Source organism: Mustelus asterias, chromosome 3 (genome assembly GCF_964213995.1).
Source record: "Mustelus asterias chromosome 3, sMusAst1.hap1.1, whole genome shotgun sequence".
Classification (NCBI taxonomy): Eukaryota; Metazoa; Chordata; class Chondrichthyes; order Carcharhiniformes; family Triakidae; genus Mustelus; species Mustelus asterias.
In genome coordinates this window covers 150,789,060-150,808,063 of record NC_135803.1, presented here as the reverse complement: position 1 = coordinate 150,808,063, position 19,004 = coordinate 150,789,060, and the positions used below count along the sequence as shown (strand labels likewise).

Below are 19,004 nucleotides of genomic sequence, written 5' to 3'. Positions count from 1 at the left end.
GGTGCAGACTCAAATGGACCGAATGGCCTCATTCTGCACTGGAGAGTTTCGATGAAAATTTCTTTCTTTCTATGACATAAAAGCAAATTAGGGGCAGGAGATTCAGAGAGGATTTGAGAAAAAATCTTTTCACTCATCAGGTGGCAGGTATATGGGATGCACTGCCTGGGAAGGGAAATCTTACAACCTTTAGAAAATATTTGGATGAGCATTTGAAACATCGTAACGTTCAAGGTGGGACAAGTGCAGGAAAATGGGATTAGCACATCTTCAGTGGTAGTTATTGTTGGTGCAGACTCAATGGGCCTTTCCTGCTCTGTATGACTACAACTCTAATGAGGATGGTGGAATCTGGAACAAAAACAGAAAATGCTGGAAAATCTCAGCAAGTCTCACAGCGTCTTTGTAGAGACTATAGAGCCAACATTTCGAGTCAGGGTGCCCTTCATCAAAGATCATAGAGTCACTATAGTGCAGAAGGCCATTCAGCTCATCGAGCTGCACCGACAACAATCCCACCCATGTCCTCTCTCTGTGACCCCCACGTATTTACCCTGCTGGTCCCCCTGACACCAAGGGGCAATTTATCATGGCCAATCCACCTAACTTGCACATCTTTGGACTGTGGAAGGAAACCGGAGCATCCGGGAGAAACCCACGCAGACACGGGGAGAACTTACAAGCTCCACACAGTGACCTGACACCGGAATTGAATTCGGGTCCCTGGTGCTGTGAGGCAGCAGTGCTAACCACTGTGTCACCATGCCATCAGTGGAAGACTGGAGATCTTGTTTTTGGTTCCATTCCAGTGTAATGAACAACAAAGTGTTTTCGCGGACCAGGAAATTTAGCAAAAGCCACAAACTGCCCTCGTTCGTTCAGCCTTAAGAGTTTGAGATATCCATGGATACATTTGACCATTAAGTCAAGAAGCTACAGCTTCAAGAGAATGATTCCTCCAAGGTCAGCCATGTAACATCCCCACAGGAGGCCTATGACGATCACTAGTTTAATGACATGATTGACAGGTCAGTCGAGGCAAAGGTTGATTTATGGTAAAACCAAAATCTTTGCAGCAACTGGTTGAGGTTATTCCAGCAGATTGAAAGAAAGGTTTAGACGAGGGTGATTAAAACAGATCCTGAAGAATCCAACAAGGCCTGATCAGCCATTCCCCTCGAGCTTGGGAAGTGTAATGTCAGAATTCTCTGGCAACTTTCACTTTCGTAAAAATGCTCTTGGGTATTTGTGCAATTATTAATAATCACGGCACGTTTAATTCCCATCCCATGAAAGTCAAGAAATGATTTTTAACCATTATTTTTAGGAGTAACTGGTGAGGTAATGTATATCCTTCTAGCAAGAAAACATTTTCAGGAGGGAGCAGGAGAAATAGTTTGGGTGCGAATCACAAAGAGGTAGACATTGAAAAAAAACTTGTGTACATTGCAACCTATCAAATGTTAACAGAAAAAAAAAGATTTGTTTGTTAATATCTGCAGGCAACATGTCTTTATGTTCTTGTACGGTCAGGAATAGTGTGCGTACAAATTATATTTGCTCACAAGCACTATTTGTGCACATTTCTTGGACTGGGGGAAGAGGGGGAGATCAGGGAAAAGAGAACTTCTTAAAGGGTCACCCAATGCCTCTGCGGCAGACACTTAATAATCTTTCAGACAGTTCTGCTGGGTCAGTTTAGTTCAGTTGGCTGGTTCGTGATGCGGAGCGACGGCAGCAGTGCAGGTTCAATTCCCGTATCGGCTGAGGTTGTTCATGAAGGCCCCGCCTTCTCACCCTTGCTTGTGGTGTGGTGATCCTCAGGTTCAAATCACCACCAGTCAGCTCTCCCCCTCAAAAGGGGGAGAGCAACCGATGGTCCTCTGGGACTATGGCGACATTTCATTCCATTTCTACAAACACAGTGACAATCTATTGCTGCTTAGCAACACACCAGAGCAGCAAAATTTGCAAGTTTACATTATTAAGCCCCATATGATGTCTCCCATTTGTTTTAACCTCAGTGAGCGCTTGCTCCGACTGCCACAGTCTAATAACATGTCATGTTCAATTAGTAATATAGTTTCCTTAAGAGGAGGAAGGAGACCAGAAGCTTTCCAACATTTCCACACTCGGTCCAACAAAGACGCATTTTTGCAGTGTTCTCCCACATTTTTAAGAGTCAATTTTTCCCCAGGCTATTTGATGTGCTCTGACAACAAGGTCAGAAAGCTAACCGGCTCCTTTCTCTGTACTAAGTGTCCTGTCAATTTGGCTGTCCAAGAAGTGAGCAAAAAGCACCCACTCGAAGTAAAGCCATCCTCAGCAGCTTTGGGAAAACTCATGTATCCACTCAGGTTCTTCCTACTATGTGTAGAAAGATTCAGGAACACGTAGTCACCAGCCACATCCTCCGACCACAACATCCCAACCAAGTTACTCTTTATATTTCATCAATTCCTCAGGTGGCAGCTCTACAATAGTTGACTTAAATGCCCAGTCTTCACTTTTGAGGCTATTCAACTGACAGGGAAATTATCTTGTTTTCATCCCACTTCCACGGCATCATGACAGCAATCAAGAACAGGAAATTTGGTCAACAGGGCAGCATGGTGGCACAGTGGTTAGCACTGCTGCCTCACAGCGCCAGGGTCCCGGGTTCGATTCCCAGCTCGGGTCATTGTCTGTGTCAAGTCTGCACATTCTCCCCATGTCTGCGTGGGTTTCCTCCGGGTGCTCCGGTTTCCTCGCAGTCCAAAAGATGTGCTGGTTAGGTGCATTGGCCGTGCTAAATTCACCCTCAGTGTACCCGAACAGGCGCCGGAGTGCGGCGACTAGAGGATTTTCACAGTAATTTCATTGCTGTGTTAATGTAAGCCTACGTGTGACACTAATAAATAAACTTTAAAACAATGATCCTTTCAGGAGGCAACCAACCTTACAGAATAGTGGAAGGCAAGAGAGCAGAAACACATGATAGTGATGCACAAAGGGTCAGTTTGACCGCACTCTCCCAAACTCTGACTGAGGTGTTAAGGTGTCTATACTCTTTATTATAGGCACCTTTTAAATAAAACACTATAGGCACATGGATAAAGGTGGTCGTCTGGGAGCGAAAACACGAAGGTGAAGGAAGAAAAAGCATTCAAAAATAGCGCTTTCTAAAATGATTTCCAGCTCCCTGCCTACCTACATCTTGACATGTTTGTGGGACATCATAACATATTCCATACATATATCTGGATTTATCCAGCATTAAGTGTGGTAATCTTTTGACTCCTGACAGGTGGCAGGGCAGAGTGACTGGGATTCTGGGGATCGAGGCCAGCACGTGATCCAGATGTTGAGAATAAATTAGAATGCTTCTCTAACCTGCTGAAATACCGTGGTTACTTGCTCGTGGAGCTATTGTTTCACTATTTGTACCTTGCTGCTATGCAGCAGATAGTTTAATATTTTGCCAATTTTCTCCCTCGAGTTCAATTTCGCCCAATTCTGATTTTTAAAAAAAGTTTATTTATTCATCACGTGAGGCTTACATTAACACTGCAATGAAGTTACTGTGAAAATCCCCTAGTTGCCACACTCCAGCGCTTGTTCGAGTACACTGAGGGAGAATTTAGCATGGCCAATGCACCTAACCAGCGCGTCTTTCAGACTGTGGGAGGAAACTGGAGCACCCGGAGGAAACCCACGCAGACACGGGGAGAAAGTGCAAAATCCACACAGACAGTGACCCTAGGCCAGGAATCGAACCCAGGTCCCGGGAGCCGTGAGGCAGGAGTGCTAACCACTGTGCCACCCCATTTAAGTTGTTATATCCGGGATATCATAATTCCGTGCACCCAACAGATCTTTGTGCATCAGTCTCCTGTTTTCTCTATCACAGGCCTGCCCTCCAGTGCCCCTGTTGCCTCCCAGGGATAGGTTATAACTGAAAATCTTTCCGGATTTTGGAATAATATCTTGTAATATTTGCAGAAAGCAACAAATAATTAATGGGCTTGTGCTTCAATCTCTAAAGTTACTCACGTGAGGACATCGTCAGGCTTCTTCTGCTGCAGTTTCTTACCCAAGCCAAAACCAAAGAAACACACAGCAAACATAGGTGCAACGCCAATAATTGGGGCGGCCATTCCCTTGTATAAACCTCGGATACCCTAAAGGAGCACATCACAGTGTCACAGGGTGCAATTAACAGACTGCAGCTATTTCATATGAAGCCACAAGTCACTCAAAATGATATTCCAACAATTTTCCTCAGGAGGGTCTGCATAGTTGTCAACAGACATCTCTCACACTATATACAACAGCTAATGACTTTTGGTCGCATTTTTATATCAAGATTTAATATTATGTTACCCCCAATACGGACACATCACGTTATGAACTTTCAGGCAATTCTTGTAAATAAAACCCAACACAAACAAATTAAAATTGCTGTGGCATTTCACATGACGGTTGGCATTTGAGCTACAGACAGTTCCCAGTTCTCATGTGAATACCTAAAGCAAAATACTGCAGATGCTGGAGATTTGAATAAACACAGAACTTGTTCAAGAAAACGGGCTTGTCACATGGGAGAACAAAGTTCATAAATCAGGGACTCATAACTATAGCAGTGCATCCTCTTAGCTCTATTTAATCTTTGTGTGTGTGACAGAACAATCATGTGGGACATTGCGTTTATTACGGGGTGCAAAAATAAATAACATTTTATAAACTCTCAAAAGCTTACTGCTGAAATTATTTAGTTAAGATCCTAACTCTAAGGGTCAGAAAACAAGCTTTTCTGTACTAAACATATTGACCACAGGCAGTTAGGGAACACATACATTCTGCAAACTGAATGACCCTTTAAACATTTATAATGGAGATCATGAAGGTAAACTGTAATGTTCCATGTTTCGATCAGCTGGATGCATTATCAAGTGTGCTTCTGAAGTCTCTTCCTCACCATCTTATAGACACAAATGCTGTATTCACCATGTTAATGCAATTATAACATTAGGAGGGTGTAAAATCACACTTAAGCCAGAACACTTCAATGTTATAAGACGTTCATGTCTCTTAGCACAAATTGGTCCCATGCTATCATCACCAGGTGACAAACTTGCAACTACTGGTGTTTTACCCTCATGTTAAACAGTTTAAACTGCTCTTATCAATCACAGCACAGGTTTTAAGGATGGCGCAACTTTCCCCCAACTGAACAAAATAGGCCGGTTTCATGTGCTAATCCTGATACCTCATTCTCACGAATACATATCCCCAAGAACTATGTTCCATTAAAATTGGAAGGACACCAAATTATCTTCAAACTTTCTTGGGAACTGAAATTTTTCTAATAAGTTCACTTTACTGTGAGCAAGCTGCCTTTTCCAATAAGTATGAAAGCATCCATTCTGGATGTATCACAGCTTGGTATGGCTCCTGCTCGGTCCAAGACCGCAAGAAACTAAATAGGGTTGTGAACGTAGCCCAATCCATCACGCAAACCAGCCTCCCATCCATTGACTCTGTCTACACCTCCCGCTGCCTCGGAAAAGCAGCCAGCATAATCAAGGACCCCACGCATCCCGGACATTCTCTCTTCCACCTTCTTCCGTTGGGAAAAAGATACAAACGTCTGAGGTCACGTACCAACCGACTCGAGAACAGCTTCTTCTCTGCTGCTGTCAGACTTTTGAATGGGCCTACCTTATATTAAGTTGATCTTTCTCTACATCCCAGCTATGACTGTAACACTATATTCTGCACCCTCTTTTCTTCCCTACGTAGTCTCTGAATGGTATGCTTTGTCTGTATATCGCGCAAGAAACAATACTTTTCACTGTATCACAATACATGCGACAGTAATAAATCAAATTAAAAAGACTTTACTAAATGACCAGCAAGGCACCCGAGGAGATAATACGAACTATTGGTTTATTCGAACTTGTAATTGCTGGAAAAAACTATTGCTTTCAGAGGCTGGTGTTTGCTGGAAACTGCTTGACCAAGTTTTGAACTTGTGTATTAACAAGAATTTTAAAATTAGGGGTCACCCTTATAGGACAGAAATGAGAAGAATTTTGTTTCTCTCAGTGGGTTGTGCAACTTTGGAACTCGCTGCCTCAGAAAATGGTGGAAGTGGGATCATGGATATTTTTAAAGCAGAGGTAGATAGATTCTTGTTGGGCAAGGGAATCGAAGGTTATTGGGATAAATGGGGAATATGGAACTCAACACAAACAAACCACCGTGACACAGTGGTTAGCACTGCTGCCTCAGTGCCAGGGACCCTGGTTCAATTCTGGCCTTGGCTGACCTCTCTGTGTGGAGTTTGTACATTCTCCCAGTATCTGCGTAGGTTTCCTCCAGGTGCTCCGGTTTCCCTCCATACGCTAATAAAGATGTGCAGTCTAGATGGATTGGCCATGGTAAATTGCCCCTTAGTGTCCCAAAATGTGTAGGTTCGGGGGGTTTAATGAAGTAAATGCGTGGGGTTAAGGGAAAGGGGCAGGGAATGGTTCTGGGGAAGGCACTCTGTCAGAGAGTTGGTATAGACTCGATGAGCCTAATGGCCTCGGCCGGCACTGTAGGGATTCTGTAAAATCAGTCATGATCCTGTTGAATGGCACAACAGGCTCGAGGGGCCGAATGTTTGCATTTATAGCATCAATGGAATCATGTGCCGATTAAGGCATTTTAACACATTAGGTTTGGTGCTTTATTATTTCAGCACGTACCCTGATGTAGCCTGACACGAAAGCTGGGTAAATTCAACTGAAGTGCAGGCTGGTCACAAACTAACTGAACCACCACCAATCCCGAGGGGTTGCTGTGTTTTTTACATTCCGATGATTATCTGGACGGTTAATTTTTTTTCTCAAATGATCAAGGGTCCTTTTTTTTCCCCCCAACTTAATCATTTCAATTTTCATGATTTGCCGATCGTATTATACATTGCTTTCCTCCCCCTTCCACATTCATTGATAAAACTGCCGTTTCCTCAGTCAGCTCTTGCACTCTGTGGACTCAGGACAAACACGCCATGCTTGCTTGCTGAGCAATGTTTAACCTCTCACCTACATTCCACTGGTTTTCCCCTCTGTAAGACCGCAACAGCAGCAGAGCATTCACACTGTTACACCCAGGCCGGAAAGTTTAAAAAAAAGAATCACTGCACAAAAATTGGGGACAGTTAATTCAACTTTAGGAGTCTCTTATTACCCTCTCACCTTTTAAAAAAGAAAATCTTAGCTTTGTAAAAGTACATAATTGTCGGCACCAAATGTTTTCAATTTGGGAATTTCAACCCCTGTAAATCCAGCTCCTGCTTTTCTTTGTCAATCTGACTGGGTTTGAGGTTTTGTAACTGAGAGGCTGGAGAAACAGCCTTTCCCCAGATTTCTATCAATGCCTATCACTGCCTACAAAGGCACAAGGTACCAACCAGAGGACATTCCCATCAAATTCAGACTCCCTGCAACTCTCAGCTGCAGCTCAAGGTCTCCCTCCACTTTAAAGCTCAAAGCAGAAGCTAAGCCGAAACATACAAATCAGATCTGCATTCTTCCAATGTTTTCGATTTAGTGTTCCCATCTTTAATCCACAAATCTTTGAGGCTCAGCACTGGGAGACCTGGCGTAGAGTGCACCATGGAAATCATGCTGCGAAATGGTATTGATTAGCAATCGTCTTATTGAGGTGCGGGAACAGTGTTCGTCATTATTGCTTTTGGGTCTGTAAGCAACATTAGCAAGTCTGCCTTTATTGATCATCTCTATTTTTGCCAAGGACATCAACAGTTAGTCAAATAACAGACCATCAAAAAGGTCCCAGGTTCAAATATCACCATGGCAAATTATAGAAAGCAACCCAAATTATCCCTTAAGAAAGAAAACACATCATCGCTCTGAAGTGACACAGCGATGGACAATAAATTTGACCCTGCCAGCTAACAATTTTTAAACAAGCCTTTACCAGAACACAAGATGACAAGATACAGAACGTTAACTAAAGGCCGGATTCTCCAGTCCCACTGCGGTGAACGGGGATTTTGTTGAGCGCCACATTTCCCATTCCCACTGGCAGCGGTAGCAGGGCGGGCGAGATTGGAGAATTACCATCATTGTCTCCAAAGGGACACCTGTCAAAAGCTTACAGACTTCAGGTCTGCTTCCCATATCTCCACCAACGTGCGTGTAAGTTGCAATGTAAGATTTGCGGCTTGGGGATTTATTCCACAGCTTACCCCTTGTGCAATAGCTGCCAGCTGCAGCATAGCTTGGTCATTGCCATGAGTCCAGTTTCTAGGATTCTGCCCCCTTGTCCTCTGCCAGGTTTGTGGGCCACTACAGGCAGGTTTTCACAACTCCCCTTCCCAACGTATCTAATCTCCTCAAACTATTCAAACTCTTGTTGAATATTGTACATCATAGAATCCCCCACAGTGCAGAAGCAGGCCATTCAGCCCATCAAGCATGCACTGACAGCAATCCCACCCAGGTCCTACATCCGTAACTGCATGTATTTACCCTGCTAGTCCCCCTGACACTTGGGGGCAATTTATCATGGCCAATCAACCTAACCTGCACATCATTGGACTATGGGAGGAAACTGGAGCACTGGAGGAAACGCACGCAGACACAGGGAGAATGTGCAAACTCCACACAAACAGTGACTCACGGCTAAAATTGAACCCGGGTCCAAGAGGCTGTGAGACAGCAGTGCTAACCACTGTGCCACCTGTGTCTTCTATGTCCCTCATCATTCCTCTTTTAGTTTTACACTTGCCGTTTAACCATCTCCTCTTCTCCATTCCATTACATTACAGCTCATCCTTTTCCTTCTCCTATGCATATATTCTTTTATGCTGCCCGACTCGTTTGTGATATTTTGCCATTCTGATGATGGGGTTATGTCTCAAATATCAACATTTGATCAGATCAACCTAGACTGCTTGGTCGTTTTGTCGAACACAAGTATGACCCTGAGCTTCTGATCACTTGCCAGTCCCACTCTGTCACTGGCTACATTTCTGGAATTAAGCTCAATGGAAGATCAAGAGACGATAATTCCTCTTTCGAATATTCACAGAATCCCGACAGTGCAAAAAGAGGCCATTCGGCCCATTGGACCACAATCCCACCCAGGCCCTATTCCCATAACTCCACATATTTAGCCCTCTAATCCCCTGGCACTAGGGTCAGTTTAGTATAGTCGATCAACCCAACCCGCACATCTTTGGCATGTGGGAGGAGACCGGAGCACCCGGAGGAAACCCACACAGAGATGGGGAGAACGTGCAAACTCCACACAGACAGTGACCCGAGGCTGGAATTGAACCTGGGTCCCTGGCGCTCTGAGGCAAGTACTAAGCACTGTGCCACCAAATTTAGGCACCTTACAATCTTCCAGACTCACAGAGTTCAACCATTTCAGATCAGAACCACTGATCGCATACTTTTTAAAAATCAAAGCACAGCACGGATTGGAAATGTTTCTGGTCTTTGCCATTCACACCACTTCTAAACCCATCATTTGTTTCTTGACTTGTCCCATTACCATTCACTTTTGCTTATCACCATCACAGCTTTTATCATTTAAAAACTCCTGCCTTCCGCTCTCTCAAGGACCTCTTCATGCTGGCACTTTACTGCAGTACAGGAGGAAGTGCTCCACCGTCAAATGTGCACCCTTTTGGCCAATACATTCAACTGGAGACCAATCTGCCTTCTCAGACAAATGTAAAAATCCCAAAGCACTATTTCAAAGAAGCGCAGGGGTCACTCCTGCCGTCCTGACCAATATTTATCCCTTAATTGACACCATAAAGCAGATGATTTGGAAAACATCACATTGCTGTTTGTGGGAGCTTACTGTGCACAAACTGGCTGCCAAGTTTCCAGCAGTGACTACACTTTAAAAGTACTTCTGGCGGGGGCGGCACAGTGGCACAGTGGTTAGCACTGCTGCCTCACACTGCCAGGGATCCAGATTCAATTCCGGCCTCGGGTCACTGTCTGTGTGGAGTTCGCATGTTCTCCCCGTGTCTGGGTGGGTTTCCTCCGGGTGCTCCGGTTTCCTCCCACAGTCCAAAGACGTACGGGTCAGGTGGATTGGTCATGCTAAATTGCCCCTGTATGTCAGGGGGACTAGCTAGGGTAAACACATGTGGTTATGGGGATAGGGCCTGGGTGGGATTGTTGTTGGTGCAGGCCCGATGGGCTGAATGGCCTCCTTCTGCACTGTAGAGATTCTACGGTTACTGTAAAGCAGTTTGGAACAATCTGTGGTTTTGAAAGGTGCTACATAAATGCATGTCGATATTTTCACCTCTGCTCTCCTTACTTGCATCTGTACTTGCTTAAATCTCACATTTTTCCAGTTTTGATGAATGGACATTAACTTGAAATCTTAACTCTGTTTCTCTCAGCGGGTGCTGCAAGACCTGCTAAGTATTTCCAGGATTTTCTGTTTATATAGGTGAAATTCTCTAACTTAACAAGTAGTACATGTGTTACCTCTCCAACTAGTGTCTTGTAGAAACAGTCGAAGGTCCCACTGAACCTGGGAACCTGGCCAGGGGAAGGCTTTGGTTGTGTCTGTAAGCGCACCTAAACGGGAAACGTAAGAAAAAAGTGATTGGCTTTCATTATAGAGATACTTTAGGTATTCTTAAAAGGCAATAGTCCATCAGCAAATCAGAAAAGGGGCAAAAGCACAGAAAGAATCCAAGCTTGTTGCAGTAATGGATTATAATTGTCCCTTTTTTACTTTGGTCATTCCTCCCTAACTTCAAATGGAGAAAAATAATTTTCTGTAGTTTCTGGTCCCTCCCTCTGAGCTTGGAGCTGAAAATGGAGGCTGGCATTCCCTTTAACCGATGCTGCAGTTGATAGTGATGCTGCAGTAGGAATTGGCTTACATTTTCTGTCAGTAATACTCTTCATGTTAAAGGGCCCAAATAAATCTGAGCCAAAAATCACTCAATTTTTAAGGACGAGGTAGAGAACATCAAAGGGATTTTCTTCATTTCTTACTTATTAAAAATGCCATTATAGAATCATAAAATCCCTACAGTGCAGAAGGAGGCCATTCGGCCCATTGAGTTTGAACCAACCACAATCCCACCCAGGCCCTACCCCCGTATATATACCCTGTTAATCCCAACACTAGGGTCAATTTAGCACGGCCAATCCTCCTAACCCACACATCTTTGGACTGTGGGAGGAAACCGGAGCACCCGGAGGAAACCCACGCAGACACGGGGAGAACGTGAAAACTCCACACAGAGTTACCCAAACCAGGAACTGAACCCAGGTCTCTGGCGCTGTGAGGCAGCAGAGCTGACCACTGTGTCACCATGCCACCCGTGAAAATTAAATAAAATGCATAATTGTGCAAATTTTAAAATGAAAAATAAATAGAAATGGAAAATATATATTACACATAAAATTTAATGAAAAATAGGAATACAGAGTATGCAAATTTAGAAATGAAAAATAAATGGAAATGCAGAATACACATTTTACATAAAATTTAAAATAGAAATGCAGAATATACGTTATGCAAATTGAAAAATAAAAATGCCAAATATCCATTATGCATAAAATTTAAAAATTAGAAGTAGAAATGCAGAATAATACAAACTTTAAGTGCAGAATATACATCAAACATAGAAAGTAAATGAAAAACTAAACGTAAATGAAAATATATCTTATGCAGAACACATAATGTGCAAAAACAATGAATTGTAAATGCACAAGTAACTTATGCAGCTTCACACTGAAGTTCACAGAGTCTCTCCCTCAGGTTGTCAAAGGCTTGCTGCAGCTTCACCTGTTGCCTGAGAGGGAGTGAGTGCAGCCCAGAGCCAGAGCCCAGGCCCTGCAGCCGCCCCGCACTCAGCTGCTCCATCGGTCCCTCACCTTGATGGTATCCAGCGGGTGCCCGGCGAACACCAGGCACACCCCGCCGAAACCGCCGGCGAAGAAGTTCTTGATGGGGTTGACTGCCCGCTGCTCGGGCTTCTTCACGGCCGACATTTTGCCCACCGCAAGAGGCAGAGACCAAGGTTGGTGGGCGGGGTAACCCACCGCCGGGTCACCGATCGCCGGCCTTTGCCCTACTTCGGGCACCTTTCCCCGTTACACCAGCCGCTCAGCCACAACAGCAGTGCAACCACTAAATACCGCCCCCGAGTAACGTATCCCAGGGCTCAGCAAGTTATCGAACAAGCACTTGGCTTATTTATTTTCGTCTTTTAAATGATCCAAAAACAAAACATAAAAATTAAATGAAAAATAAAACAAAATCTAGATAAGCAAAACTGCACCTGCCTATAATAATAAATAAAATTACCTGCTCCTTAGTTTTAATTTGATTTGATTTATTATTGTCACATGTATTAACATACAGTAAAAAGTATTGTTTCTTGTGCGCTATACACACAAAGCATACCGTTCATAGAGAAGGAAACAAGAGGGTGCAGAATGCAGTGTTACAGTCATAGCTAGGGTGTAGAGAAAGATCAGCTTAATGCAAGGTAGGTCCATTCAAAAGTCTGACAGCCGCAGGGAAGAGGCTGCTCTTGAGTCGGTTGGTACGTGACCTCAGACTTTTGTATCTTTTTCCCGACAGAAGAAGGTGGAAGAGAGAATGTCCGGAGTGCGTGGGGTCCTTGATTATGCTGGCTGCTTTACTGAGGCAGCGGGAAGTGTAGACAGAGTCAATGGACGGGAGGCTGGTTTGCGTGATGGACTGGGCTTCGTTCATGATCCTTTGTAGTTTCTGTGGTCTTGGATAGAACAGGAGCCATACCAAGCTGTGATGCAACCAGTTAAGGATGCACAGAAAGTTAATTTTTCTTTAAGATAAAATAGTCTCATTATGTGATGCGCGATTAATCCACTCGGAAGGCTAGATCGTACCCGGGAATAAAGGCTTTTATTCACAACAAGAATAGAGCATACTGCTTAACAATACAATCCCAGACTAAAGGGTCACTAGGAAGTGCAGTGACCTTTATACTCCTATAGGTAGGCAGAGCCAACTGGAGTGTACCACAGAACAATGCTAACAGGTGGAACACCCCAACCCTAACCCCAACAGTAACAAGAGTAACATGTACAAGTACCCATAGTAATAACCATCTATGGTTCAGTACCCATAGTGGTAACCATCTATGGTTCACCACATTATGTTTATTTATTTATGTTTATTTTTGTTTTTTTTAATTCATGGGACATGGGTGTTGCTGGCTGGCCAACATTTATTGCCCATTCCTAATTGCGTTTTGAACTGAGTGTCTTACTCGGGGGCAGTACAGTGTCACAGTGGTTCGCATTATTGCCTCACGGCGCCAGGAGTCCGGTTTGATTCCCGGCTTGGGTCACTGTCTGAGCGGAGTGTGCATGTTTTCCCCTTGTCTGCGTAAGCTACCTTCCGGTGCTCCAGTTTCCTCCCACAAAGATGTGCTGGTTAGGGTGCATTGGCCATGCTAAACTCTCCCTCAGTGTACCCGAACAGGTGCTGGAGTGTGGCGACTCGGGGATTTTCACAGTAACTTCATTACAGTGTTAATGTAAGCCTACTTGTGACACTAAATAAACTTTCTGAATCTAACAGCACTATGGGTGTACCTACACCTTAGGGACTGCAGCGGGTTCAAGAAGGCGGCTCGCCACCACCTTCTGAAGGACAATTAGGGATGAGCAATAAATACTGGCCTAGCCAGCAACGCCCACATCCCATAGATGATTTAAAAAAAAAATTTTGCTGGCACATTCTCATGCAATTTCACAAACAATTCTGGCTAACGTGTGTAATTCCCCTTTTACACCTGCCTGATGTTGGATGCAGTTTGCCCTCTTGGTCTCTCGATGCTTCCCTCTCCTTTTATTCTTAGATAACTGCTGGTGATGAGCAGCTGGAATGGGATTGATAAAGTGAGATCGGTCTGCAGTACTTCCAAACACTGTTGATTACTCCGAGTTTAGTTAAGAAATGGGCTGAATGGCCAGACCAGGTAAGGACGACAGATTTCATTCCCTGAAGGACATTAGTGAACCAGATGGTTTTTTCCGACAATCGGCAATGGTTTCATGGTTATCAATAGGTCCTTAATTCCAGATTTATTTTTATGAATTAAAATTCCACCATCTGTTGTGGCGGAATTCAAACCCAGGACCCCAGAATATTGGCTGAGTTTCTGGACTAATAATCTAGTGATAATACCACGCGACCATCGCCTCCCCCTTAATGTCACAAGTAGGCTTACATTAATACTGTAATGAGGTTACTTTGAAAATCCCCTAGTCGCCACATTCTGGTGCCTGTTCGGGCACACTGAAGGAGAATTTAGCATGGTCAATCCGCCTAACTGGCACATCTTTCGGGAGGAAACTGGAACACCCGGAGGAAACCCACACAGGCACGGGGAGAACATGCAGACTCTGCACAATCACCCAAGCTGGGAATCAAACCTGGGTCTCTGGCGCTGTGATGCAGCAGTGCTAACCACTGTGCCGCCGTTGTCTTGGAATCTCAGAAATTTCACAAATGTCATGCAGTGTCTGGGGATTCAGGGTATACATTTAGGATGGAGATGAGGAGACATTTCTTCACCCACAGAGTGGTGAGCCTGTGGAATTCATTACCACAGAAGTAGTTGATGCCAAAACATTGAATGTGTTCAAACGGCGGCTGGATATAGCACTTGGGGCGAATGGGATCAAAGGTTATGGGGAAAAAGCAGGATTAGGCTATTGAATTGGACAATCAGCCATGATTGTGATAAATGGCGGAACAGGCTTGAAGGGCCAAGTGGCCTCTCCTGCTCCTATCTTCTATGTTTCTAACATTTTAGCAGCTATTCATAATGTATTAGATTTTTCCGAACGTATTTCACATTATTTTAATTGGTCTCCCAAAAATACAATTTTGTGAAGATTTGAATTGTAGACAGGACTGCACGAGCTCTAAACTAGTGTCAGGCTGTTTTTGCTAAATTGACAATATCAACTTCTCTTGGGAACCACAATATGGCTGAGGGAAAGAAAGTGTAATAATTCAGGAAACCTGACTGGAAAGGAACATCATTTCTTTGCAGAAGATAAAGTGAAGCCACAATCGTGGTGTACACAAGCTATTCCCCCTGGGTCTGCCTTATAAAAGGCTTAGGTGATGAGCTCCATTGGGCAAACATTACCTTGTTGCCAGGGGAACTCATACTCAGTGAGCCGAGCCCTATTGGGACGAACAACCAGTGATTCCCCATGGGCCTTGTGGGGGTGATCACAGAGAGTTATTGGTAAGAGCTGACAGTTTTAACAAGCGAGTTAATATTGAACTGTGCCAGGAAGCAAAGGTTAGACTTATCACTAGGCAACTTCTTATCTACCAGATTACATGGTGGTGTAAACAGAGAACAGTTAAGAGAAGACCTTTGAGGTTTTCGACATCAAATATAAAAATGGGCAGATCGGGTACAGTACTGGCCATTTAAAGAACAAAGCAACTACAGTTTTATTTCAATTGAGGTGAAAGTCCATTGGTTGGCTCAGTCATGTGCCAAGAGTGGAAGACCCAGACATCAAGCACTGAAACAGTAGCTGAGTAGAAAGATGTAGAGTAATGGTCCTTAAACTTTTTTTTTAAGGACCTCATCAAATGGAATACTAATCACAGCTCCCAATCTAAATTATGCTATATAATACTCATACTGAGTGGCACAGTGGCAGAATGCTTAGCACTGCTGCCTCACAGTGCCGGGGACCTGGGTTCAATTCCCAGCTTGGGTCACTGTCTGTACGGAGTCTGCACATTCTCCCCGTGTCTGCGTGGGTTTCCTCCCGGTGCTTCAGTTTCCTCCCATAGTCCAAAGATGTGCCATGCTGAATTGCCCCTTAGTGTCCTGGAATGCACAGGTTAGGGGGATTAGCGAGTTAAATATGTGGGGTTACGGGGACAAGGCCAAGGTGGGAGTGTTGTCGGTGCAGACTCGATGGGCCGAATGGCCTCCTTCTGTAGGGCTTCTATGATTTCTATGAGATGGGTCATTCTCAGATTGGCAGGCTGTGACCAGTGAGGTATAAGATCAGTGCTTGGGCCTTCTGTATTAATGATTTAGTTGTGTAGATTAAATGTACTATTTCCAGGTTTGCAGATAACACAAAACTAGATGGAAGTGTGAATTGTGAGGGGGATGCAAAGACATTTCAGGGGAACTTGAAGAGGCGAAGTAGGTAAAGGTTTGGCAGATAGAATATAGGATGGAATTCTCCAGTCTCATCAGATGGCCCGCAGGACTCCTGATGCCTCGCTGAATGTCATGTCGACCAGAGACCTGAATTTTATGCAATTGGTGGGCTTGTCAGCCCATTCACATCCCCTACCATTCACCCACCTGTCCAACCAGAAATGTACTGGGTGGGCTTTGGTGCTGATAATGACCAGTGTGGACCTGGCATGCTGGACCCCGAGAAAGCAAAAGAGGAAGTGGAACTGCTTATTCCCTTTGAAGAAACTACAGCTATCAATCAGGCTTAGAGTCTGTGTAAACATTGCGGTTAGGAACAATGGAAATACTTGAGATGCATTCAAGTGTGAAAGGAAAGGGAAATAAACACAGCTGACTGGAGGCTGAGTATAAATCCATTGAGCCGCAAATGAAAGCCTATTTCAAAGTACCACACTATGAAATTGAAAGAGGTCAAAGATTTTCAATGGAATAGAGAGGGTTTCAAAGGTTACAGCTTTCTGGAAAGGCTGAGAAACCACAAATAAAAGCTGTGTGATTACATTGGGGCTGAGTGAACAACTGTGAAGAAGGGAATACAACCCCCCTCACACCACCTCCCCCACACCCCGCCCCTCCCACACACCCCCCTCCGTCCAAGTGGAATTGACATCTCCTCTTTCTCAGTGGACTTCAAAGGAGTCTGCTCACACCTGCAGCTTCTGAAGGAGAGAAAGGGAAATGCCTGCTGCAGAATAGAGTGCTGCTGTGATTTAAAAGCCTGCCAGCTGCCCGGGGGCATGCAGATTGAAGTGACCAGGTCACTTTAAAGTTTCACAGCTGGCAGGCAGGAATTTGACTTCCTGAAATCACCATGCCCAGGGTGATCTCCAGATCTGCCAGGGCTAAAAAGGGCAGTCCAGCCATGAGTCCCCCATCCTGGGGGAGAGTGCCGAGGCCAACCCCTTGCCCCCAGCCCAAGCTCACCCAAACCCCAAGACCCTCGGGAACCTTCCACAGCCTGCAATGGCATCGGGGCAAATGGCCACTGGATGTTTTTTTCTCTGACCCCCTTGGGGGCCCAAGATCCCAGGCCAGTGTGTCAGTACCAGGGTGCAGGGGGAGGTGCACTGTTGGCACTGCTAAGACACATGGCCTGAAGTGGGGACCGAGTGGGGGGAGGTCTGGAGTGGCTGAGTTGTGGTCTGAGGGAGGGAGGAGAGGGTCTCAGGGGGGCTGAGGGGTACCTAAATGGGGAGGGTGGCTGTTGGGGTCTGAGGGGAGCCTGAGGGGGGAGGGGCCTGAGAGGGGTTCCGAGAGGAGAGTGGGCTGAATGGGAGTCTGAGGGGGTAGGGGTTCTGAAGGGGGTTTGGGTCAGGTCAACCTCAATCCTGCTTGGTGTGCGGGTGGGCAAGGGGGTTGGAGGGGGGGGGGGGGGTTACCTGTGACCAATTGCCCTCATTTGGCCCATATCCCTCTATACCTATCTTACCCATGTAACTGTCTAAATGCTTTTTAAAAGACAAAATTGTACCCGCCTCCACTACTGCCTCTGGCAGCTTTTTGGGACTGTTTTCCTTGCAGAGAAGGAGGTGAAGAGGAGATTTGATAGAGATGTTCAAAATCATGAGGGGGACTGGACAGAGTAGATAGGGAGAAACTGTTCCCGCTCGGAAAAGGATCGAGAACGAGAGGACACAGATTTGAAGTGCGTTACAAAAGAAGCAAACGTGATTTGAGAAAAAGCTTTTCACACGGCGGGCAAATCGGGTCTGGAATGCACTGCCTGGGAGGGTGGTGGAGGCAGGTCCAATCGAGGCATTCAAAAGGGCGTTGGATGATTATTTGAATAGAAACGATATGCAGGTGTACGGGGAAAAAGCAGGGGAATGGCACTAAGTCATGACGCTCATTTGGGGAGCTGGTGCAGGCATGATGGGCCGAATGACCTCCTTCCGCACTGTAACAATTCTGTGATTCTGTGAAATACAGTAGGGAGTCTCACAGCACCAGGTTAAAGTCCAACAGGTTTATTTGGTAGAAAAAGCCACAAAAGCCAAAGTGGCTTTTGCTACCAAATAAACCTGTTGGGCTTTAACCTGATGTTGTGAGACTTCTTACTGTGTTTACCCCAGTCCAACGCCGGCAACTCCACATTCTGTGAAATGCCAGTCCTGCCTCAGCAAAAGCAATTGGTTCCCCCTGCTGGGCATATTCTGCGTCCGTGCTGTGTGACACATTTTGAAATAGATGGGGGAATTCCAATCACCTCTTTGGATGTCTTGGCAGGGTTTTTGTGGGATTTCTGCTGGTTGTTGCTGTGGACCTACCTGCAAGATCGACCTCTCTCGAGTCTCACCATTGCCCCAGGTTACACCTGGAGCCCAGTGGCATAATTCCACCTGATCTTCTCAAGTCGAATTGTTTATGGATTGTGAAAAACCCAATCTCACTTTGTCTAGCTCGCTGACCACAAGGCGGTCACAGAGAAAGCTGTGTTTGGGGAAACTCCATAACCTGCAGTCAGTGGATCTGCAAGGGCTCCTCTGCCTGGAGCCTGTGGCCTCCACTGCCACGTTTTTTGGAGGGCTAAAATGCTAATCGAAGGCCCCCACGTAACCTTGTCACATGATATCGAGAACATTTTGAAGCTCTGACGATCCAGGACCCTGTCAATTATGGCCCCCACTGTGAACACAAGTCCGGTGTTTCTGAGGAATTCCATTTAGCCCCAAAGCCATTCAGCACCTTTCAAACTGTTTCTTCCAGAGCTCCC

At 45.2% G+C, this 19,004-nt stretch overlaps 1 protein-coding gene across 2 annotated transcripts in view; it reads right to left on the bottom strand.

Annotated features, from left to right (window-relative positions):
* Positions 1–12,144, bottom strand: part of prkar2aa (protein kinase, cAMP-dependent, regulatory, type II, alpha A) — a 323,658-nt gene extending 311,514 nt beyond the window's left edge. The window contains exons 1-3 of one of the 2 annotated variants that reach the window (XM_078209954.1): positions 11,919–12,144; positions 10,512–10,604; positions 4,033–4,160 (exon numbers count right to left, since the gene is read on the bottom strand). In XM_078209954.1, coding sequence (XP_078066080.1) covers positions 4,033–4,160; positions 10,512–10,604; positions 11,919–12,035 — 338 coding nt within the window. In that variant the 5' untranslated portion in view covers positions 12,036–12,144. The remainder of the gene's footprint in view (positions 1–4,032; positions 4,161–10,511; positions 10,605–11,918) is intronic. The other variant, XM_078209955.1, reaches the window with a different exon arrangement.
* Between the last annotated feature and the right edge of the window lie 6,860 nt (positions 12,145–19,004).